Source organism: Aspergillus pseudonomiae (genome assembly GCF_009193645.1).
Source record: "Aspergillus pseudonomiae strain CBS 119388 unplaced genomic scaffold BDV37scaffold_98, whole genome shotgun sequence".
In the NCBI taxonomy this organism is placed as follows: Eukaryota; Fungi; Ascomycota; class Eurotiomycetes; order Eurotiales; family Aspergillaceae; genus Aspergillus; species Aspergillus pseudonomiae.
The window spans coordinates 95,457-118,454 of record NW_022476090.1 but is presented as its reverse complement, the minus strand read 5'-3'; the positions used below and the strand labels follow the sequence as shown (position 1 = coordinate 118,454).

The following is a 22,998-nucleotide window of genomic DNA, read 5'->3' as shown; positions in this document are numbered from 1 at the left end:
CTGCTCCTACCACTGCTGTCGCATAAACAGCCGTTGTGGTTCGGAATTGATTGATCCCATCTTTGGGAGCCTATTTCCTTTTTTTCATTTTTGTATTAGGGCTTGCCGACTACGGTTTTGATTTTCTTTCTACTCCCATGTTTCTTCCTTTGCATATATTACGCCCCCGTGTTTCAGTTCTCGGCACCGGCCCTTTTCTATTCCTCTTATGTATACGACGAACAAAAGTTTCACGAAGTCTTAGGCCCCCTTACGGCTTGGATCCTATACATGGCTCAGGTTCTTATGATTGGCGTCTATTGTTCCCTCGGGTATCTTTCACATTTTGAATTATAGGTGCGGCAAGAAAAGAAGGAGACGAGGCGAGGCGAAGGGTTAATTGAGCGCAGGAGAGACATAGGTGGACCAAAGCAGACGCGTTGATATGCATTGGAAAAGGCTTCAAGATGGTACAGATGGGATTGTGGTATTGGAGGTCATCAGTGATCAAAGAACGGTACCTGGCGCGGTGGTTACCTCATCTTTCCGTCCTATACTCTACATCTGGCGAAGGAGAAGCAAAAGCAGAAAAAAAAGAGAAAAGCAAATTTCATTTCTTCTTAAGTTCCACCATTATTTCCCTTCGTATAGTTTCACACCTTCCAATTTTTGAGAAGTGATCTCTCTTGTTGCATCCCATATCGTTCAGGTCCAGGTTTTGTATTCCTATGTCTATAGATCTCTATAGACCTCTGGCTGGCTTCGATTGCATGCAACCACCTCATTCCGCCTGGCCTTAGCCTAGCCAATATCTTCTGAAACATTGTACTATGGACTACCTCCGGATTGTCATCCCCATAAGGTTGCCCAACCCATGACCTGCTATGTTGGAGGTTCTGGACGATTCCTGTTATGGAAAGGCTCGTGACCCTGGCCGACTTTCTTTCACTTCAAGTCGGAGCTCGTCCCTCTTGCATCAGTCCTCTATTAAGAAACTTATCTCCTAATCTCGACTATAACCTATACCGGGCTCGCTTTTACACAAACATCATGCCCGGCTCTAATTCAAGTGATGAGTTTAATGATGATGTTGAGTTTCTTCCCTTAATTTCTCTTTCAGACTCCACCCTCTTCCCATGTCTCTAGCTCGTGATTCCTAATATAGTCTGAGCTTTGGCACTTATAGATCTTCATCGTGGACGTTGACAGCATTCAAGCTCATGGTATACCTTCCTGTCATCCGTGTAAAGTACAATCTCACCACGAACAGGGATCGGTGCCGCCGATATCACAAAATTGAAGACCAATGGCTTCTATACTGTTGCTGTATGTCCCACGGCCTGTATAGACGAAAGGGGTTCAGGTTCTTAAGCATTCTTACGTTTACCTACTTAGTCCGTTCATGGGGCTACCCGAAAGACCCTTTTGAAGATTAGGGGCTTCAGCGAGGTCAAAGTTGAAAAGATCAAGGATGCCATCAACAAGTGCTTGGTATGCAAAACATGGCTTAAGATTATACCACGATCACTGATTCGACTAGCCATCTGCGTCTGGATTTATCACGGCAATGGAGTTGAGCCATCAGCGGAAGCGAGTCGTTCGTATCTCAACAGGGAGCAAGCAATTTGATGCTATCTTGGGAGGGTAAGTCGTAGGCACTATCGCCATGTAAAGAACTACTGACGGTCTTAGGGGTTTCCAAAGCATGAGTATCAGCGAAGTATTTGGAGAATTCCGGTGTGGGAAGACACAGCTATCCCATACTATGTCCGTTGTCGCACAGCTTCCAAAGGAAATGGGCGGTGCAGGCGGCAAAGTTGCTTACATTGATACCGAAGGCACGTTTAGACCGGAGCGTATTGCTCAGATTGCCGAACGATTCGGCGTTGACGCTGACTCCGCTCGGGAAAATATTGCCTATGCGCGGGCTCTTAATAGTGAACATCAGCTGGAGTTGTTGAACGTCCTGAGCAAAGAGTTCACTGGTGGAGAATACCGTCTTTTGATTATTGACAGCATCATGAATTGCTTCCGGGTGGATTACTGTGGGCGCGGAGAACTTGCGGACCGTCAGCAAAAGCTTAATCAGTTTCTGATGAAGCTCGCCCATATGGCTGAAGGTTTGTGCTCCTATTCTGGCCCTTTGGTTTGTGGACTGATCGGATATCACTTTAGAATTTAATGTTTGCGTCCTAATGGTGAGTCGCTTTCATCATTGCGGAGAATGTCAATCTCATGCAAAGATAGACAAATCAAGTCCAGAGCGACCCTGGTGCTAGTGCCCTCTTTGCGGGTGCAGATGGACGCAAGCCTGTGGGTGGGCATGTTCTAGCGCATGCATCCACAACTCGAGTTCTTCTTCGCAAAGGCCGCGGCGACGAACGTGTTGCAAAAATCCAGGACTCACCAGGTATAGCCTCCCTGGAATTAGGATGACCATCCTGGCTGATAGATCTAGATTGCCCGGAACAAGAAGCGACATACGTGATCACTAATGGCGGTATCAATGATCCCGATAAGGTGTAGAATGCAATAACTCTACCGTGATGCACGGATCAAGACGAGCAGTATAAAGGGCTTTAACATTGAGAAAAGCTAGTAATCGGTTTTCTTCTGAGGATAGTACCGTTTGCTTTGATGAGCGTATTAAGTGTACTTCAGGTGTCCACTAGTTCCATGTGCATGTGGTTCGCAGGTAGTCTAGAATGGGATTGACTTTCTTTATCAGATAAATTTATAACTAAATCTTCTCCGCCTTCCCGGCTAAAATAAAAATTCCCGCTAGAATTTCTTCCGCGCAACAAACCCATCAACCTGAGTTTTCTTCTCTTTTTAATTTCCCTTTTTTTACTAAACACATACCGTAAAAATGGGAAAGGATCTAGAAATAGCTGGCTACACCGTCTTGCCGCTTCGTTTGCCCCCGGCCGAGTCAAAGCGTGCAAAGCCTGCAACACATTATCTCTACCTCCGACCTCATGAACCACGCATTCCCGATGCTGATACACCCCGCTCTCTATTCATAGTCAATGTTCCTATCGACACGACAGAGCTACATCTGCGCCACTTATTCGGGTCCCAGCTAGCCGCCGGCCGTGTGGAGCGAGTCCACTTCGAAGCCGTACCAACAAAGAAAAAGGGAGGAATGACCACGGCGCATAGCATGGTCGCGAATGTCTCGAAGAGCAAAAAGAGAAAGCGAGTGACAGCCGATGAGCTACAGAATCAGCTGGATGACGTCTCGTTACCGTCTACGTGGGACAGTGAACTCCAAAAAAGCGGTGCGCATGCCGTCGTCGTCTTTGTCGATAAGCCTAGCATGGAGGCCAGCGTGAAAGCGGCCAAGAAAGCGGGCAAAAAGAAGGATGGGGAAATTGTCTGGGGCGAAGGCATTGAGGATCGTCTTCCTCAGCTGGGCTTGCAGCGTTATCTCGACCATGAAAAGGCTCGGTATCCTCCCCGCACGGAGTTGCTGCGTACGGTGAACGACTTCATGACAGTGTTTGAAGCTGTTGCAGAGGCTAGGAGGAAGGAGCAGGCACTCAGGGCACAGGAGCCGGACGAGGATGGGTTTATCACGGTTACGAGTGGGCCGAAGCTTACGTCTGTGGCACACGAAGATGAGGCTAGGGACTTGATAGAGAAGCAGAAGAAGAAGTCGCAGGGATTAGAGGACTTCTACCGGTTCCAGTCTAGAGAGAAGAGGAAGGAGAGGCAGAATGAGTTGCTGAAGAAGTTCGATGAGGATAAGAAGAAGTTGGAGGAGATAAAGAAACGGAAGGGGAAGATTAGGGTGAGTTCAATTCTGTTTCTACGATTTCCCTTTCCTCATTGCTGATGACTTATTAGCCTGAATAATGCGTTCAATATGTGTCGGCATCGATTCTTAGCATGGCGTTTGGGATGGATTAAAAGTTTTGACTTCCCTATGGATTGGAGATGTACATGCGAAGTGGCTGTGAGTAAAGTGCGCATCTTTCTTTCATCTTTTGCACCGTATTTCATTATATTCCATACCAAAGATGAGTCCGCTGGGGCCAGAGGAAAGCAAGACTCGACCTTGGTCGATGTCATGCCATGCCTTCAAAAACCAGCGTAATCAATATCTTCTCACCTCTCTGAAGCAATAAGCAACCATCCCTGTCTGTAGAGCACTGCCGCAGATCTAGGACACCTGCTGACAACCGAGACTCCGACCAGGTACTTTTACTTCCTTCTGAATCTTACGGTCGCGGAGCTGTGAGATCAAATAGGCGCATGTATCGGTTGATGATATGTATACCTACATATGGATTCTCAATACTAAGGTGGGCACTAGCTACGCCTCTGCCTATATTCCCATATATATAATAGATTAGATTACAACTATATCTTCTCTGGTCATGTATTATGTAGTAGATACTCGCGAGGTGCACATAATCAGTTCTGAAGTGCGCACAGACCACCCTATTTATCCTATCTTCAGGGCTTGGCATGACATCTTCGGTTGCTCACGATCGATGTGTTGCAATGTCCCATCTAACTTCATACACGACGAGGTACTTGAAGTAAGGAACGCTGTATTTCCCATTCTTTCTGTTTGCATATCTGCACGGGGCTGGATAGTGGCCTTGTCTGAAATTGTGTGCATTCCATTATTAATCCCTTGCCACTCTACAAAAGTGTTGTGAGCTTGGTCCGTTTTCTTGTATCATTTTTGACGAAAACCACTTTGCCATTGAATACCTTTTATATATATAACTTTCGTCCATGTCTTTTACTCCATCACATCCTGAGCCAGGGGGATTCATACAGCCATCTCTTTCCTCCCCGGCTCCTTCGACATCCACTGCTACCCCATCCATTCTCCCCAGACCAAGACTGCACCCCCTCAAGGCAGGTTCAACAAAAGAAACCACTGTCATCAACCATATTGACAAGACAATCTTGATCATTAATCGCCGACATGCCAAGAAGTTCAGCAGCGCATTTGATGACCAGGCCCAGCAGGAGTCGGAAAGGGGATATGAGAGCTTCAAAGAAGTAGCCAAAGACATCGAGGGCTTGGTGGATATTCTCTGGGTTACTGGGACCCGTATGTGTATCTGCCCTGCTTCATTCTCTGCGCGGAGCGAAAGAAGTTTAGCTATAAACCTAACTGATTTCACACAGCATCTCTTCAAATACCCTATTTGATCTCTTTGGCTGTGTATATTAACACATACCTCCCTGAATACCCATTTTCTCCGAAGGCGACTTTTCGTCTACTTAAGAAGATGGATTCTGTATTTGCATCTCTCCTAACAGGGGAGGATGCCGACTCTGGAGCCCCTCTTCCAGGCTTCGAATCAAGACGAAATGTCGTGTCTATGACGGAGAAAGTCAGAATCAAAAGTATTGCCGAAACTTGCCGTGTAGCTGTCGTGGAGGCTAGAGAGCAAGTTGATGGGCCTGACGATGAAGATGAAGATGGCCTCAGTGATGACGACGATGATATGGATGATGTCTTCGGTACGGATGACTATCCATCTCCAGGGAGATGGGAGATGGAGACCGCAAGAGTTTACGAGAAGACGATTCAATTACTCGGAGATGAGTTGGGGAAGGCGGGAGAATTCTGTGACACGAACTTGGCCCCAGGAGATACTTGCCAGGCTGAGCCGAGTGAATGAGGCATTATGATTCTAACAATACAAACGTGTACGGAATGCCTTGTTGCCCGTCAATGCATCAGAACCAGTACTACCTCATCTCTCCCAATCAGGCCACCCGAAACAACATTCGGCTCTGACTCCGTGATTGGCAATTCCATATTATGGCAGATGCAGTCTCCTTGTTGGATGACATGTAAGGATTGAAGTCATTAGGTGATCTGCAGAGCTTTCTTTCTTCCTTCTTACTGCAGGCGAACATCTATGCGTTGGATCTGAAGGTAGAATTCTTTCACGTCTTTTTTTTTTATCCGTCTATACCCTACTGTACTATCAAGACATCAAATCTGAACTTGCAAAGTAGTTTCTGCTTGTGAGTGGAAAAGCCTTAGCTGGGGCCAGTAGTCCAGATAGTGAATGCCGATTTACTCTTCTGCCTGGTCTTGAGAGGCCCACTAGCTCGGGTAGTTCCTAACTTATCCTCAGCAAGAGGACGGGCTTTCTATTGATATTCTCTATGGCACTACAGCAGCATAGGCAAATGTGTACAACAAGGGCCTGGAGTTTCCTCGCTAAACGCATTGAAGGCCTACTCCTGAGCGCAAAGAAGTATTCAGGTATCTAAATAAGGGCTACAAGCATCAGTCTCACTGGTCTAGGGGTTGCCTTGACCCCGATAACGAAAAATTCTGTAGCGGGTTCGCGCCCATATTGTTGGGCGCAGTATCCTTATCCTGCACGCTGCAATTGTTTCCCAGGTAAGGACAGGCTATTTTAGTGACTTTTTCGAATGATCTTTAGGCTCTTTCTCGGATAATTGAGGATACTGCAGAGCTTGCCTTGAATATCTTCAACACGAATTATCACACGTCCCTGTGCCAGCACCTGTACAGGGGTCACTACTATAACCATTTTGGTCTTGTCGGCCAGAAGGACTTGACTCTGTAAGTTGGCAAGACTCCTAGGTAGATATCAATGGGTGCCGGTATTACATTACCAGAGCAATGTTTCCTTTGCCTTGAGTGGACCAGATATAGTTTCTCATTCTTTGATCACGTAGATAGGTCAGACCGAACTCGGCATACCTTACAGCCTGGCTTTCATTATGTTCTTATATTTCACCCGATCGTCTTTGTTGCAACATTGAGTCTAGGGTACGTATTATACTCTTGGCTTCTGGCGCGTACCATAATCGGAGTTTATTCTAGACCATCTACACGAACCAAACCAAATTGTTTAGCGCATTTCCAAAATCCGCAGTTGCTCAAGCTAAGCCACTAGCAGGGCTAGTGCTTACTGTTAGTTAGTGGATCATGGGCAACCTTGGTCGTGTGTAGCACATGGCTGTCTTGATAAGTAGTATATCTCGGTGTTGTAAGAGTAATGCGGGTTGCATAAATGGGTTTAATGCATTCGACTGAACCCTTCTTTTAGTTATGATTTTCCTCCCAAATCAAGTCTTCCCTGGGCTACTCTGCGGGTTAGGAAGGAGGTTTTATGGAACCCCGAAGCGGACACTCGTTCTCACTGTGTTTCATGGGTGTCAGACAACTTCGCTTGTTGGGTATGTTGGGCATCACCCGACCCATGGTTCCAAAGATTCCCCAATCTTATACATGCGTGGTTGTTCGCGTTTATTGCTCAATGGAAAAGAAGCCAACTATCGATTCACAACAAGGCTTGTCTATGCGGAGGAAGTATTTTCAAATTGTAATGTATCTTGGCATGATATACTCGGGGCTAATGTATATGCGAGTATACATCATCACCACCATCATCAATCGGTTTGGTTTTTTCCACTGTATCTGAACTTTAAACCAGACACACTCAGAACAAAGATGGAGGGTTACCTACTAATGCATGGGGGTTAATGGTCTCCTGCAAGGGACTGACAATCGACCAATATCCATTCGGTAGGGACGGATCATCGTATATGTAATTCTGTACCTACATCTTGTCTCTCCACATACCATGACGAAGGTTCAGTCGGATGTTCTGAACGCAAGGGAACGATACCTCTTGTATGAGTTCATTCATCTTACGATACACCTCGAGGGACCCAGGGTACCTAATCTTTATCCCTTACTCATGCCAGAGGTGTTTCTCTTTTGTTTTGGGTTTCGTGTTATCCCGAGACAGTTCTGATACTCCCGTGCCGAAACCAACAATGACGGCATGCATCGATACATATATACAGTACATACATAGGTACTAGTATATGCAGTAAGTAGAAGTTGTAGTGTAAGGTATTTACACTGAGACCTCTGAACATAAAGGGCTTACTTTTTATTCGTCTTGTTATTTTTTCTTCCCTCTGAAATTACTCAAGCAAGGCACATGTATCAAACTTGATAGGTTAGTTAATCGCGTCGCGTACGCGTACATACCTTGAAGATCAGGGCAGGTACTGTCCAGTCAGGCAGTGGGTTTAGCTTTAGGTACCCTACCTCTTGCCGTCATAACCAGTCTCAACCGTTTGAACAAGCTAAATCCTAATTTAGAAAAGTGAAATGAAATGGATCAAAATCCAATGAAGAAAGAAAAAAAAAAAAAAAGAAATTCCACCTCACGAGGCTGAGAGAAAATCTCTGCCATCTCGTGGAGAATCCCGCCCCCATCGAATTGAATTAGATCAATGAGATGCATTATTTCCATTGTAGATACGAATGGAGTAAGGTACCTTACCCAACTGGACTTGTCTAGGGCTTCTAGGCTGAGATTCCCTGATAGTTGTTGGCTAATGTTAAAAATTACGAACCACGCCGGTTCAACTGCTCCATCCAATAGGATTGGCAATGCCATAGATTCCATGGTTCAGATTGTCGGTGGGCTTTTTTTAGTCTTGGTTTGGGATGGGTGATTTCTCATACCAGGCAAATAAGAAAAAGAGGGGGGTAAAAAAGATTGAGAGAGACACGGATGCACTTTTTGTATTGTATAGTCAATACTGGGGGAAATTGTTGTTTTGTGATCTTCAGGCCTTTTTTTGAATCAGCCCTTGTGGTGCCTAGTCTGTGGATTGTGATTATGGAGTCATGGACAGCTTGGACCATCTCCGCTATAAGTAACAATAGAAACAGCTTTCAAGGCAAAGTTGCCCTAGTTTTTAGCGTGTGGCCAAAATGACTCTAACACGTTGCATGATAGCATAATCTTGGGTTGGCTCTTAGCAGCTCGTCCTTCGTAGTCCTGTACTGCTTTTCGGCCGTTATTGTCCAGAGCTCCACGATCCCATGGTTTCGGAAGCATTGGTGGGGTCGATGGATTTTTTCCCTTTCTTTCCTTAAATCAGGCTATCTTTTTTTCGGTTTGTTGGCTTTTTTATCGAATTTTTTTTATTATTTTTGATTTTGAATTTAGTCCTTTACCACTAATTTCCGGCATTGGCACGATTGTGTAAAGCAGACTCGAGTCACTGTCTTCTGAGCTTCTTTCAAGCCTCTCAGAGGACGACCCGGACAACCGGTGTGGCTGCGAACGGAAACCGATCTGCGAATGAATGCCCACTGAGCAAGGTCAACAACCCCAGCGGAGACACACGGCTATGACGAAGGCCCATGGACGCGAATGGAACTCGACGAGTCACAGGCCAAGGACGGAATGGAGAAAAGGAAAAAAAGAAAAAGAAAAAGAAAAAGGAAAAGGAAAAGAGAGAGCTCACGACCACTAGCAGTTTGGAGTCCCTCTGCATGTGCATCACTCAGGTCCTTGCAGATTTCGTGCAGCGAAGCCAGGTTTATAATTTCATTTGATTAATTGAACGAATTCTGCCCGCTTAGCGTCTGCGTGTGTGGGTATTATTGCTTCCTTGCTTCCTTGAGGATCGTTGCATACCACACGGTTGGGTTGTTTCTTGCTCCTCCCTGCATAAGAGAAGAAAGAAAGGGGGAGAGAGACAAACCGCATGGGTCATTGAGATGGGAGTCTTGCTTGCATTATTAAAGCTCTTTGTACGGAGTATACTATGACAGGTTTCATGGACATGGGTTGCAGTTACCGTGGGTCCGCCTAAGTATGATGTTATCATGGACAGTGTATGTACATACTATGTACCTAGGTACGGCAAGTACTCCTCCTCTACTACTGGTCTATACGAAATGGTAAGATAATGTATATCTGTACCCCAATGTATGTCCAAATATACATACATACGTCGGGCTATTACTACCTAGTAGGGACCCAATGAGGTGGGAAGCCAGGGAACTTTAGCTTTCCTGATACTTCCCCGAGATCTGCTACCGATCCTTGTCTGAATGCATCGTAAATGAGAGAGGGCTCCTGAGGATTTCCTGTATTGTTCAGATGCATGCGGAGGAATTAAAGAGATCGTGTCGGGTGAGCTACGGACTACCATACTAGTTAAGGCGCAGTATGCAGCAGTCTTTTGGGTTTAAAGTGGTTCCGATTGTAATGAATCATAGGGTATGGTACCTGTATCGGGTGGACCATTTCATCATGGATCTAGGTCTCCCTTCTCCATACATTCATTCATTGATTATGAATTAGTCCTTGGGTAAGAGCCCATCCTGGTAGACCTCCAATTTATGACGATTATAATCAAATATACTGCAAGCTAGGTATGATTTCACCAAACATTGGAAGAGTTTCGAAAGTATCCATCCTTACTTGATAGTAAACTGCCAGCTTCGGACAAAGAGGACTAATGTCACCCAAGAAAAAGATTTTAATCCAGATCTACGAAGGACCAGTCCCGGTTTAATTCCTTCTGTTGAGCCGGTCATTCAAGCTGAAAGAAAAATCAAGACAAAATTAAAAAGCCCTCCATCCCAAAAGAAAAAAACTAAAAAATTAAAATAAAATTTTTTTTTCCCTTGAACAGTCGGCAAACCTTCGACCCACCCTGGTAGCACTGCGCCCCTCATTTTCTTCTCTCCTCACAGTTTAGTGACTCGCTCAGGGCTCTTGTGTGGTCGTTCTACATTATTTGGTTTTCTTTTTTAATTTTTTTTTTAATGACTACCTTTGATTTCTGTTCGTTCGTCTAAGGTAATTCTGCCGTCCTTTGGTCCTGCCCTAGTACTAGCATCTCCATTTTCCATTATTCTTCCATTTCTTCCCTTTCCCTCTTTTCCTTTCCCTTCCCTCCCTTCTTCTCCTCCCCTTCCCCTCCATTTCTGAAGAATATTTGCTGCTTCGTCTACCCCTCTTCTTCTTTTCCTTTTCATATTCCTCTTCACCTTCCTTCCCCCGTTCCTTGTTCTTGTCGGAAAAGACGGAGTCGGTTTGCGGATAGTTCTGTTAAGAACTCCTTGTGCCTTTTCTATCTCTTAGTTTCTTACTTTTTTCTTCTCCACCTCGCGGGAGTTGTCTCGATTCCTCCAGTTCCTGGGTTCGTTTTACGTCTTAACGCATATTTTTCTTGCGCCATTCCAGAGCAACGCATTTTATATTCCCTCTTGTGAAAGTTATTTTCCAAGGTTGCCTTTGTTTTATATCACCTAGTAAGTAATTTATCTTCTTGCCCTTCTTCTAGCCTTTGAATATTCGTTCTCTCTCTCTCTCTCTCTCTCTCTCTCTCTCTCTCTCTCTTCCTTTTCCTTTCCCTTTCCGTCTAGCTTCACCCCCGAGGGATTGGTTCTTGGTGCGATGTGGAAGAGACTTGCGTCATTGCCTTGCGAGTTGGTGCGCTTCAGGGATCATGGAACGCCTTCCCTAGGAGTGGTATCTACTTACCGAAGAGACGAAGAATAATCGCCTAAGCCATTACTCTTCGAATATACTGCCATCACGTTCTGCCTCATCAACCGGTCATTTTGGTACCATTAGCGACCAAGCGCCAACCGATCGTTCTCTTTCGCCTTGCCTAGCATCCGACGAGGTCTGGACGGTCGCTAAAGTGCAACACCCAACGAGCTCGATCTTGTATCTCCAAGCTTGAATGTCGAGTATATAGTTTCGTTGTTGCGCGGTTTGTTTTCCGGATGAAAGAACACCCTCAATGATGGAACTGGTTGGGACGGTCGCAATCGGTGCCGACGGATCTGGAATCACATCGACGAATGCGGTTTCGACCGAGTGAATATGTGGACCATGGCTACTCTCTTACTTCGACTTGGACCTAAAGTTCTCCGACTTCCATTTGCCCTGTCGTTAGACTGCACGACTTCCGAGTCTTCCATCACATCTTGGAAAGCTACCTTGTCCGTTGGAAGATAGTCTTGGCAAGCAAGGCTGAAACAATTGCATCGTTTATTTCCAACTTCCATGAACCAAACCCTCCCGGGACACTACACCAAACGCACACCTTTTGTTCTAATCACTTTTGATATTATTCATTTCCCTGTTGCACTTGAAGAAATTTCACTGGAACTGCTTCATCGCTCTATTCACTTGGGTTGCGCCTCTAAAATTTTCTCACTCGTGCCTTCTCTCCCTGTTCAGTTATCATAGCCTCCACTATCTTGTCTCAAGGTCAAATTACGCTCCTCACAGGGCCGCTAACCAGCTCTTGAACTTGACTTAGGAAGTGGAATTACTCTTTTGTCATTTCCACTTGAACGATCATACCCTTCTTTCCTTGACGATTCCAACGAAATTCCACTCGCACGGACCGTTTTCGGGATAGAAAAGTTTTTTTGTTGTTTAGGTTTCTACTCCTTTGCCTGAAATTTGAGGTATGCGCAAAAATCTTCCTGTCCACCGAGGGGCACAATTCAAGATAGAGGTGTTACAAATGCTGGAGTGCTTGGTCTCGGTCGAAAAAATCTAATTGACTTGGGTTATTTTTACAGATACCGTTATAGTTACGAACTCGGATTCACGTCAATATGTCATTCCAGAACTTCGAATCGTTCCAAAACCAGCACCCAGCGGCCGACGCTGCCGCTGCTGCCCCCGGCGCACCTGCTACTGCGGATACCATGGCCGGCCAGGCCGACCCTACCGCCGCCCAATTCCAGGGCCCTGCTCCTGGCGAGCCAACGGCCGCTCCCGTTCAGCCCGCTCAGGAGGGCAAGACCACTCTCTGGTACGTGATATCTGTCAAGCGCAACCCCTCCCCGCCTTTGCTCCTTGGCTTGGAACAATGTATCTGACAGTACACTTCAGGATGGGTGAGCTTGAGCCCTGGATCGACGAGAACTTCGTCCGCAACCTCTGGTTCCAGATGGGCGAGCAGGTCAATGTTAAGATGATCCGCGACAAGTTCTCTGGGTGAGTACACAGTAATCTCAGAAGATGTTTTGTAGGTGATCCTAATGTTGGTAGTAGGAGCAATGCCGGCTACTGCTTCGTCGACTTCTCCTCTCCCGCTGCCGCCGCTAAGGCTCTGTCGTTGAACGGCACTCCTATGCCTAACACCAACCGCCTCTTCAAGCTGAACTGGGCCACTGGTGGTGGCCTCGCTGACCGCAGGTAAGAAGCTCAAAAACGATTTCAAAAGTACCCAACATGAACTGACAACCGCTGTTTCCAGCCGTGATGACCGTGGCCCCGAGTACTCCATCTTTGTTGGTGATTTGGGCCCTGAGGTCAACGAGTATGTACTCGTGTCCCTCTTCCAGAGCCGCTTCCCATCTTGCAAGTCCGCCAAGATTATGACCGACCCGATTAGCGGCATGTCTCGTGGCTACGGCTTCGTTCGTTTCTCCGATGAGAATGACCAGCAGCGTGCTCTGAGTGAGATGCAGGGAGTCTACTGCGGCAACCGTCCTATGCGTATCTCCACCGCTACTCCCAAGAACAAGGGTCCTGGTGTCGTTCCCGGCGGTATGGGCATGCCCGGTCCCGCGGGAATGTACCCTCCCATGGGTGCTCCTCCCATGGGCTTCTACGGTGCTCCTCAGCCCATGAACCAGTTCACTGACCCCAACAACACAACTGTCTTCGTTGGTGGACTTTCCGGCTATGTCACCGAGGATGAGCTTCGGTCTTTCTTCCAGGGATTCGGAGAGATCACTTATGTCAAGATCCCTCCCGGAAAGGGCTGTGGTTTCGTCCAGTTCGTTCAGCGCCATGCCGCTGAGATGGCCATCAACCAGATGCAGGGTTACCCCATCGGCAACTCGCGTGTGCGTCTGAGCTGGGGCCGCTCTCAGAACAACTCCGGTCCCGCCGGAAGCCCTTACCGCCCAGCTCCTCCTCCGCCTCCCATGTACCCTTCTATGGGCATGCCCCCTGCCCACCAGTATGGCGGCTTTGCGCCTATGAAGGTTGGTGACCCTGAAGCTACTGCATGAGACTCCGCGGTACCTAGTGCAAGCTAGATTGTTAACGAAAATATCTAGTAAAAAAAAGCGTTCCTTTTTTTGAAAGCCACAGCAGGAGTTTTGCGTCATTTCAATGATGGGTCTTTTGTGTTATAACAAGTCTGCTATCTATCTCTGCGAAAGCTCCCTTCTATAGCTCTGGATGGGCATTTTCTCCTGTGCTACGTATTTCATTACATCTGAGCGCTTTTTCATTTCCTTTCCACTTTTTTGTTAGCAAGATTTGAGCTCTTATTTCACAAACTATCCTGCTATTTTTTTCTTCTTGATGCCTTGTTCAACAAACCCCTTCCGAATTCGTTTTACGTTCTCCTTTTCCAAATGCCCCCTTTGCCTTTCTATTACGTTTGTGGTCCTAGGCCCTCCTTATGCGTATGACACCTGATCGATTCGTTGGTGCGTGTCTTTCCCCTTATATCCTTGGGCAGGCATTCTGCGAAAAGTTCCTATTCTCGAGCCTTTTCTCATGAAGCAGTCAAATTGAATTATGTTTCCCTATGAGGATGTTGCGTCTTGCTTTCTGCTAGAATGGCGGTCTGTACAACACTGTTACCCTTCAACATCTTCTTTCCTAAGTGCAGTTCACTTTATGGAGTCCAATGCGTTCTCGCTCGTTCAGTGTCTGTCTTTTGTGGTTAAGGCGACCTATTCTCTGGCTCGTCTGTTCGCCTGCTCTCGCTGCTGCATCTGGAGTGTCATCATCTGGGGTTGGGTCCTCTCTCTTTTCTGAATCTTCGTTATTGTAGCTACTGGAGCTGGAACAAGGCTGACGGCTGTTCTACCTGCCCTGGTGGATCTTCAGTTGAAGGCTACGCTGCATGTTTTCTCGGACGTTGGTGGCAATCTGTGACATCGTGACTATGATCTGGGCGTTCTCGTATTTATGATCCATCCTACGTAAATTCGCGTTTTCTTTGTTCTCTCTCCTTGGCGCGTCCCAGGTGCATCTGGCCAATTTGTATTTCAGTCTCTTTACGGATGATTCCCCCTTTCGCTACGCAGTGAGCTGTCGCATCTATATGTTAATTCATGCCCTTCCCTGCGATGCTGACCACGCTTGGAGTCGAATAATCGCAAGCCCATGGGCCTCGATCGTGTATATGTTACTAGATGGCCAGGCTACCCAACTGAACGGGGCTTTTGTTCCTAATCTCACTTTATAATCGACCTATGCACAATTTAGTCTGTCTAATTTCGTTCAGTCTTGAGGTGATTGTGATCGAGCGTAAAACAACATCTTGAGAAACCCGCCAGTAATTCTCCATGTTCAATTGATTAACGTCCCTTCACTCGTTCCTGCCCACCTCTGTCTCACCCAGACATGCCTTATACAGCGCCAAATATGGAAGGAGCCTTGGGACGTTGATATCGGGCTTGACATCGTTTCCCACTTCACCCATCAATCGTCTCTTCAACAGGCTTGACTACTCCCTCACTTGCTCGTTAGCCCCCAATTTATTCAATGCGGTTTCCTTACTTCTGATATTCTCTACTAACATCTCAAGATCCTTTGTTCCTCATTTTATCACACGGCAAAGGAAACATTGTATGTGACACAGGATGCGTTACGAGAGTTGGGATGTGCTTCTCTTCCCTGAGAATTCCAAAGTGCCAATCCAAGAGTTCAAGACACAATGCTTTGTGATCAAAGATAGAGGTACGTACAATATCAATGAGCTATACAGACTACATACTAATAATCTTCGGCGGGCAGGATCCCCTTATCTGCACAGTCCTGTTCTCGTCAATCCGGCGCCGTATTGCCTCCCTCAAGGAAACATGGGTCTGCTACCTGTGCTCACAACTTTCATCCCAAGTGTATCGCCGAATACTCCGTTTCGGGTGTCGGTTCATAGCTGGGAGAGGCCTCGGCCTAGTCGGCTGATGGAGAGCCTGCTGCAACCCGATGATGCCTTGCTTTTTGAAGTCCGGATTTTCATTGATGGTCTTTTTGTCTCGTGAGTTACAGGCTTGGTAGCAAACAGTCATTGAATGGAAGCTAATAAAATGAGTCAACTTGCATAGTGGTAGTGTCTTTGGCCAGAGGACTAATTGGCCCCATGTCGTTGGTAAGTAGACCAAGCCTGCGAAGCAAATCCACCGCCTCCTGTGAGCTAGTTTTTCTGATCAATGAAATTGATCTAGATCTAAGTTCAAGTATGCTGTTCCCCTGAATACCCTGTGTGAAGGTTACAACTGCTGAAACAATATTTCGATAGATATCGACAAGAGCGGAAATCAGGATAACCTGCGTTTCCCGCCATTTCACCAGGAGATTTTAGAGCAACAGCACTGGGACGCTGGTGAGCTTTATGGTAGAATTAGGATAGTGATCTCTGAAGGCTTTGCTCGGCCACATCGCAACCCACCTTTTGAGCGTGTTAAAGAAGTGGTTGCTTTTGCTTTTCAACATGCACCTTTGCGTGAGTTGCCCATGACCCTCTGCACCCTTTAGTTTCTTCCAAGTTGGGCAAACGTATCTAACAAGTCACAGAGGTATTGGAGTATTCCAGTATTGCTTGGCCTAATGCCTCCATGTGGAGCCGAGAACCTCGTCTATTCAAATACAACTCTAGAGGTGAGCTTAGTGACTTGAAAGAGCCAGAGGACACGCATGCCCACTCGCCCACCCGACATGGTATTCGACAGTTAGCGACCACAAGCAGCCAAATCAGCAACCCAGCAGCACACGGCGCTTGGACATACCGAAACTATCAAGGGCCTATTCCCCAACTGCAAGGCAGTCTCCGAGAATCACGATGGCCCCAACAGGAACAACTTATGCCGGATCCTTTCATCGACCCTTATGTGCTTGATCCTTCCGCACGCCATCGAGGTGCAAGACCCTCTTCGGAGGATGTATCTATGCCCGATTATGTTTCAAGTTCAACCAGTAGTCGAGCTATCTCACACATGACTGGCATTAGCTACGAGCATAGCAAACACCCAAGCATAATTTCCCCTATTGACGAGTCCTATAACCAACTTTTTGAAGTCCTAAGTCCTCCAAAGCCCCTGTCCTGCGGTACAAAAGCGCCCACAAACACGCCTTCCGCCACATTACCTATAAGTCGGAAGCTCTCTGTTGCAGCTGAAGCGCGGTCAGCATCCTATATTATTAACAACGGGAACAGAGGATCGCTTCCAAAGGATAAATCGCATCTAGGTACTAGAGACGTCTCGGAAGCCAGTGCTAAATCCAACCTGTCTACTGAGCCTGCTACTGATACCGCAGCAACGAGCAAGCTCCCTGTCGGCCTAAATGTCCAGATTAAAGGCAGGAAGGAGGGGATGGTGTCGGATAAGAAGGAAAACGAGATCATAGTGGAAACTCCGCGAAGGGAAAGTGACAAGGTCCACCATACTGGGTCCAAGACAGCCGTGCGTACCAGTGGGAACCTAGAGACTCCGACTGGATGTAGAAGAAGACGGTCCACAGGTTCTGCTCGCAGGGAAAGTCTCAGTTTTTCCAAAGGAGAGCCAATTCTGCTTTCTCCAGCACAAGAGTTGTCTGAAACAGATGACCTTCTCCGACGGGTTGGCCTCGAAGAACTTCTTGGACCAGGAAGCCACCGTGCAGGTTCTGTAGTCGAGGTGGCTGAGATTGACTAATTTCTATACTTGAGCTTTCATCAAAACTTCTATGAGCGCGCCCCCCAGAGTTGATGTTTCTTCTCTTCTTCTTTCCTTTCTTTTTCTTATTTCTGTCTTTCTCTCTGTCGTTTGCTGCTACTTTGCTTGTCTTCTAAGAATATCCTCGCAGGTTTTAGCTCACTCACTCACTCACAGATGATTATTCCACTAGCTACGCACAGAACACCCTTCAGGGCGCTACATTCTCTGTAAAATAGTTTCTGCACTGCCCGCGCCTGAGTAATATGTTGATTCAATCAATATTCGTTAGGAGATTGGACTTGGTAGAGGAATTCAAGAATTATATTGGCTAGAGATCTTACGGGGTGAGAAACAGGTGTAAGGTGCAATTCTTGAGGTAGCTAACAAGTCATATGTAGATACGTTTGTGTAGCGGAATGTCTAACCAGAGTATGCATGATAAGTGCAAGGTATAGATTACTTAAATTAAGTCAAGCTCCAGGGTTAGCTACCTTGGGTCCCAGGAGCATGGTCACAGAAGCGAATCCGACTCAAATACTGCAGCTGCCCATACGACTTTCTACACCTGGCTAGTGCTAGTATCTGATAGTGGCTACGATCATACCTCTTCGAGATGCCTCACATCGCACATATCAAGCAGAAGACTCGCGGGGCCCTACGAAGTGGCCGGTGGATGCAACACTGAGCCATGAGGTAGACAGGCCCCATAAGCGGCGGAAATAGCGAACAAGGGCCCGGAGCTCTGACAAAATTTCTGTAGCTAATTGCAGGCTTGCTCCGGTTGGAGCTTTGATACAATTGACATGACCAGGTCCGAACACGGTATGGACAGTTATCTACATATTGGTGGATTGGTCTAATGAAAAAACTGACGGTAACCTGGGAACAACTATTTTGCCTCCGAGTTTGTGTATTTCAAATGAGTGACCTGTTCTGCTTACACCCAAACTTGTTAAAGAGAAAGGAGGTTTCAAAGGATCAATCAATCTTATAATGGGCGCCACGAGCACAATGAACCTATGTACCGAGTACAGCTCAAACTTTTACTTTGTTTGGAGAGAAGAAAGTCAGTTATCAAACTTGCTAAAAGTGCATAAAATAATATCCAGAACAGAAAAGAAAATCTCAGTCTCTCTATCTTTCATAACCAGTACCAGCGGCAGCAGTACATTCTGGACCATCTCATGCTGGATTTTGCCTTGTTTTCTTCTTTTCCCCGACCCTAAAGCAAGGAAGAGGGATCGGAATAAGATAGCGGTAGACGACATACCGATGGAATATTCGAAGGCGTTAAGTATCTTTTCTCAATTCATAAACCCATACCCCGGAGAGGAGTCACTGATGACTTAGACAACAAAGGAGGACCTTAACGATAACGCCATAATCACAAGACAAAGGAAATAGGGTAAATGAAAGGGGTGGAAGGGCTTTGGAAAGTTGATATGCCTGTTGAGCTTTGAGCATTATAAGAGCACAATTAACACTAGAGCAAGATCACTCGACGTCGGCCCTGGGAGCTTAAAGACAAAGATTAACCAAATAATAGATATAGTAGTAATAAAAGAAAAAGAATCGAATGGCACAGATGTCACAATAACGCAGCTTGAATACAAGTGGAATCCATCTCAAGGTCAATCGCGACTCGGTTAAAAAATGAAAGACATGCAATAACGGATACACTTAACGCCAATCTCACGGCACATATCCAAGTCATGTCGACAGAGACACTAAAGAGAAAAGTTGAAGCATATGAGAAAGAGGGGAATTGAACAAAAACCGAATAGCACAAGCCAAAATTTAGGAATGTACAGAGCAAGGAAGGGTATATGAGAGATAAGAACGAAATATCCGTTGGACTCCTTTACAAGCCATCTCCGGCACCGGTCTCAACCCCATCTGTCGGGTATGATATGTTCGGATCGAACCCAAACCCGGCCGTATCCGCATCCGTATTGAGAAACGTGTCGAAGTCAAAATTCTCCAAGATATCCGGGTTTTCCAGAGCGCTGAAATCAAGATTGAAGGCAGAGGCCTATATGCTCGATTAGTGAGACGTTAAGAAATTAAAGCCTTAATAACAACATACATCTGGGATACTCAGGTCATTAAATGGCTGTTGACTTTGATCCGGTGGTGGTGGCGGCGGTGGTTGTACGAGCGGTTGAGGTGCAGGTGCAGACGTTGGCTGCTGTGGAGCACTCGACGTGGCATTTGCGCCGGCCTTGTTGAACGAATTGGGGTGTTGGGGCGTAATTGGTGTCGATGGCGTAGGAGTCGGAGGATGCTCGGCTTCGGAGGAGGGAGTGGCCGCAGTGTTTGCGGCTGCTGCGGCAGTGGTCGCCTTCTTTGAAGTCCGCTAGAAACATGTTTAGACACAGCGCAAAAAACTCCAACATGAAAGAAGAATCCAAGTATCTCTTACCTTCCGGTTATCTTTGGTCTCTTTTTTCTTCGGGGCGGGCTTATTGGCTTGTTGTGGCGTAGGTGGAGCGGGTGCTGTTTGAGGGGACGGAGGCTGCGTTCGACCGGTATTAGCACCCGCAGCGGGGGGAGCCTGAGGGGGAGGCATTGCGTTGCGCTCTTGAGGCGTTCCGGTAGTTTGGGTCGCGGGGGACTGTTGCGGCGCCATCGGTTGGCCCTGACTACCTTGCTGTGGTGGCCAGCCTCCGCTCGGCACCCGGTTTCCAGTGCCCGCAGGGATCGGCTGACCCATTTGAGGGCCACTGAAAGCGGGATTCGAGCTCGGAGGCCGCATGCCATTGGGACCTGCCATGCCATCTTGCATGCCTTTCATGAAGAACGCGCCGCCCATCTCAGGTGGCATCTGGCCACCGTTGAAATTCATTGACGCAGGCGATCCACGACCCTGGGCCATTGCGTCACCGCCGCTGGGGGAACCAGGGAGTCCGGTCTGAGGCATCTTCGGTGTGCCTCGTTTCATCTGGTCGTTCGGGTTGGGGGACGTGCCCGCCCTGCTGCCTTGGGGAGAGGTGCCTGGTGGCAAAGCCTGCTGCCCTGGCATTGGGGGCTGGCCGTCAGGACGGGCCATGCTATCCTGCTCTTGACGAGCCATCATCAAGCGCCGCTTATTCTGTTGTTCAAGCAACATAAGCTGTATTTGATAATCCTGGAGAGCATGATTCCCATGCTGACCGCCAGGTGTCTGCATTCCAGCCCGAACCTGGGCCATCTGACCATTTGGTGGATAGTAATCGCCGTTCATCGGGTACATACCCTGGCCATCTGGCAATGGCACCAGATCCGTCTGGTTTGGCATGACACCGGGATTTATCAAACCACCATTCGGCATGCCCTGGTTATTCATTGCTGAGCGAGAGTGGTGAAGAGCTAAATTTTGAGCATATACCTGGATTGACTTCTGCTGCGCAGCAGGGCCCGACTGCTGGAAAGCCTGGAATTGGGCCGGATTCATCGGCCGCGGATTGAGACCGTTTTGCATTAAAAGCGCTTGCGGATTCGGCTGACCGGGCATGCCCTGCCCTTGACCCCGTCCGTTGGGAGCTAGTTGCTGTCCGTTCATGTGTCCACCTTCGAGGCGGGGCCGTTTCGATGGCGACGGGGCGTTTTCTGCGGAAGACGGGGACTGAGGGCGATGGCCGTTCATGTCCATATCCGAGTGTTCTCTCTGCATCTGTTGGATCATCTGCACTTGCTGCGTTTTATGGAGCTGGGCAAGCTGTTGTTGGGAGCTATTGAATTAAATTAGCACTACGTCACTTGCTATTGTTAGGAACGAGCATTGGATTCCAAGGAAAGCGTACAGGCCTGAAGTATTGTTTTGTAAAACAGTCTTCTGAAGGTTGGGCGCAACAGATCCATTTCTGCGAAGATTGAGCTGTTGCATCTGGGCGGGCATCATTGGCTGTTGTCGTAGTAGTTGATTGTGCTGTTGTTCTCGGAAGCGCAACATATTCTATACATATTAGAAGAAACTCAGACCTTCGTCAAACAGTGCAAGGGTCTGTACCTGAGTATGTTGAAGGTACTGTCTCACATCATTGCTGTTCCCTCTCTTGCGCTGGGCCCAGAAAAAATCCCAAAAGAGGCTGAACCAATCCAAGAGAAAAGACGATTGCTGGCCTTCGCTAGGGAGATTTGGCCGTGGCAAGTCATCAGGTATTTTCATTTTGTCACCGTCCTTGCTATCTGTCATCATCGCATCACCATCGACACCATTCACCTCACCATCGCGACGGTGACCTGGGCTTGACTTTATAGGCGGCTCGGTGCTCATTTTGATCGACTCGTCCTTCACAAAGGCCCTAGCACACTCGTGATGGCCGCGCTTCAACAGATAATCATAGATATATGTATTGAGGTTGTTAATCATCAACTCGGGGATATTGTTCAAATTTCCATCGTTACGAGGAGCCGTCGAACCATTATTGATCATGGGGACCCCTCCCACGGGGCCCCCGGCCCCGGGGTTCATCCCAGCTACATTCATCTGACTCATAGTGGCACTCCAAGGGGCTCAGCCACCCTCACCTATTTCTTGTCGTCGATCAAGGGCGTCGGCGATAGATTGGTTTAACGCGCATCCACCGTCTCGCGGCGAGGAAGCTCACCACAAGATAAGGCGAGGGGCGCGTGGCGATCAAGACGGGGGAAAGAAAAAGGGAAGACAATCAGACGATATGACCGATGCTTCCAACCAGGTGAGTGACGAGTTTGTAATTAAATGCCGATGCGCAATGGACAAAAAAGCGGCTTTAGGGTCAAATTTGGGTAAGGGCGCGCCCAAGCAACTTTCTGAATTGACAAGCGTTGAGTATGGTTCCACTTATTGAATGACAACACAGAACAAGTATTGCGAAGAATACTCACAAGGGAAAATAAGCGTGGCTGGCTCAGGAGCAAAGGCAAGCAGGAAGAATCTGCCGTTACTTCCACGCGCGGGTAGAAGCAATAGAGCACGCTGATTGTAGAATATGAAGAGCGTAATGAATGGTCATGAAGATATTAACGAGGAAGTATATGGTCGGTCAAGATATCCAGCCGAGAGAAAAATGCGCGGTAGGATCAACCGGGGGGTGTGGGCGGCGACAAGCAGAAAGACGGGAACGGCGTTTAGGAGAGGACAAGCCAGTCCAAGTCCGACCAGCCAGACTAAGAGGAAAGAAACAAAGAATACCAGACGATGAAAAATTAAAGATCTCAAATCCCCCTGCAGAAAAAGGAAAGAGGAGACACGGACAGATCCGGTCAGATTAGAGGAAGTAATGGTGGAGGGGGGGTGGGAGGGATGAGAGGCAAAGGTCAGGACAAGGTGTAGCGGTGGATCTGAGGTGTTCTGGTGGGTGGGAGGACGTGGATATCAGGCGCGGTGCCTGGAGTGCTGGGCTGTTCAATCACTGCGGACTGGGCGTGAATCGCTTGTTCGGCGCGGATTATCTATCCCGGAACACGGCGGGAGGGCTGGGAGATGCTATTGTCTCGCGTATTTCTGAGCATGCAATTCTACTTTATGGAGGCGGCAAAAAAAAAAGTTGATAGAAAGGGCAAAGGAAAATTACATACTTACC

General features: G+C 47.4%; 9 protein-coding genes across 9 annotated transcripts; 7 read left to right on the top strand and 2 right to left on the bottom strand.

Moving 5' to 3' along the window:
* Positions 1-989: 989 nt before the first annotated feature.
* BDV37DRAFT_233060 (uncharacterized protein) lies at positions 990-1,550 on the top strand. The gene is made up of 2 exons (XM_032080381.1): positions 990-1,068; positions 1,166-1,550. The coding sequence occupies exons 1-2, from the start codon at positions 1,052-1,054 to the stop codon at positions 1,413-1,415; spliced, it is 267 nt and encodes an 88-aa protein (XP_031936698.1). The 5' UTR covers positions 990-1,051; the 3' UTR covers positions 1,416-1,550.
* On the top strand, positions 1,551-2,685 carry BDV37DRAFT_233061 (recombinase DMC1). The gene is made up of 4 exons (XM_032080382.1): positions 1,551-2,099; positions 2,155-2,177; positions 2,227-2,389; positions 2,438-2,685. Exons 1-4 carry the CDS (start codon positions 1,685-1,687, stop codon positions 2,503-2,505), a joined length of 669 nt encoding a protein of 222 aa, XP_031936697.1. The 5' UTR covers positions 1,551-1,684; the 3' UTR covers positions 2,506-2,685.
* An 89-nt stretch (positions 2,686-2,774) lies between these two features.
* Positions 2,775-3,899, top strand: BDV37DRAFT_232866 (putative ribosomal small subunit assembly protein). Its single transcript, XM_032080377.1, has 2 exons — positions 2,775-3,772; positions 3,829-3,899. The coding sequence occupies exons 1-2, from the start codon at positions 2,849-2,851 to the stop codon at positions 3,835-3,837; spliced, it is 933 nt and encodes a 310-aa protein (XP_031936696.1). The 5' UTR covers positions 2,775-2,848; the 3' UTR covers positions 3,838-3,899.
* BDV37DRAFT_232875 (uncharacterized protein) lies at positions 3,788-4,140 on the top strand. The gene has a single exon (XM_032080379.1). The coding sequence runs from the start codon at positions 3,848-3,850 to the stop codon at positions 4,076-4,078; it is 231 nt and encodes a 76-aa protein (XP_031936695.1). The 5' UTR covers positions 3,788-3,847; the 3' UTR covers positions 4,079-4,140.
* A 451-nt stretch (positions 4,141-4,591) lies between these two features.
* BDV37DRAFT_232868 (general transcription factor IIH subunit TFB6 family) lies at positions 4,592-6,019 on the top strand. The gene is made up of 2 exons (XM_032080378.1): positions 4,592-5,053; positions 5,131-6,019. The coding sequence occupies exons 1-2, from the start codon at positions 4,729-4,731 to the stop codon at positions 5,628-5,630; spliced, it is 825 nt and encodes a 274-aa protein (XP_031936694.1). The 5' UTR covers positions 4,592-4,728; the 3' UTR covers positions 5,631-6,019.
* A 2,826-nt stretch (positions 6,020-8,845) lies between these two features.
* BDV37DRAFT_260751 (uncharacterized protein) lies at positions 8,846-9,671 on the bottom strand. The gene has a single exon (XM_032083262.1). The coding sequence runs from the start codon at positions 9,304-9,306 to the stop codon at positions 9,052-9,054; it is 255 nt and encodes an 84-aa protein (XP_031936693.1). The 5' UTR covers positions 9,307-9,671; the 3' UTR covers positions 8,846-9,051.
* Positions 9,672-12,397: 2,726 nt separating this feature from the next.
* On the top strand, positions 12,398-13,807 carry BDV37DRAFT_275349 (RNA-binding protein; the record flags this gene model as incomplete). Its single annotated transcript, XM_032085385.1, has 4 exons — positions 12,398-12,597; positions 12,678-12,773; positions 12,804-12,983; positions 13,045-13,807. 4 exons carry the CDS (start codon positions 12,398-12,400, stop codon positions 13,805-13,807), a joined length of 1,239 nt encoding a protein of 412 aa, XP_031936692.1.
* Positions 13,808-15,397: 1,590 nt separating this feature from the next.
* On the top strand, positions 15,398-17,449 carry BDV37DRAFT_275348 (uncharacterized protein; the record flags this gene model as incomplete). The annotated part of the gene is made up of 5 exons (XM_032085384.1): positions 15,398-15,494; positions 15,552-15,795; positions 15,863-15,906; positions 16,057-16,140; positions 16,332-17,449. The coding sequence occupies 5 exons, from the start codon at positions 15,398-15,400 to the stop codon at positions 17,447-17,449; spliced, it is 1,587 nt and encodes a 528-aa protein (XP_031936691.1).
* A 1,864-nt stretch (positions 17,450-19,313) lies between these two features.
* On the bottom strand, positions 19,314-21,929 carry somA (putative cAMP-dependent protein kinase pathway protein (Som1); the record flags this gene model as incomplete). Its single annotated transcript, XM_032088148.1, has 5 exons — positions 19,314-19,484; positions 19,539-19,808; positions 19,875-21,162; positions 21,235-21,386; positions 21,441-21,929. 5 exons carry the CDS (start codon positions 21,927-21,929, stop codon positions 19,314-19,316), a joined length of 2,370 nt encoding a protein of 789 aa, XP_031936690.1.
* Between the last annotated feature and the right edge of the window lie 1,069 nt (positions 21,930-22,998).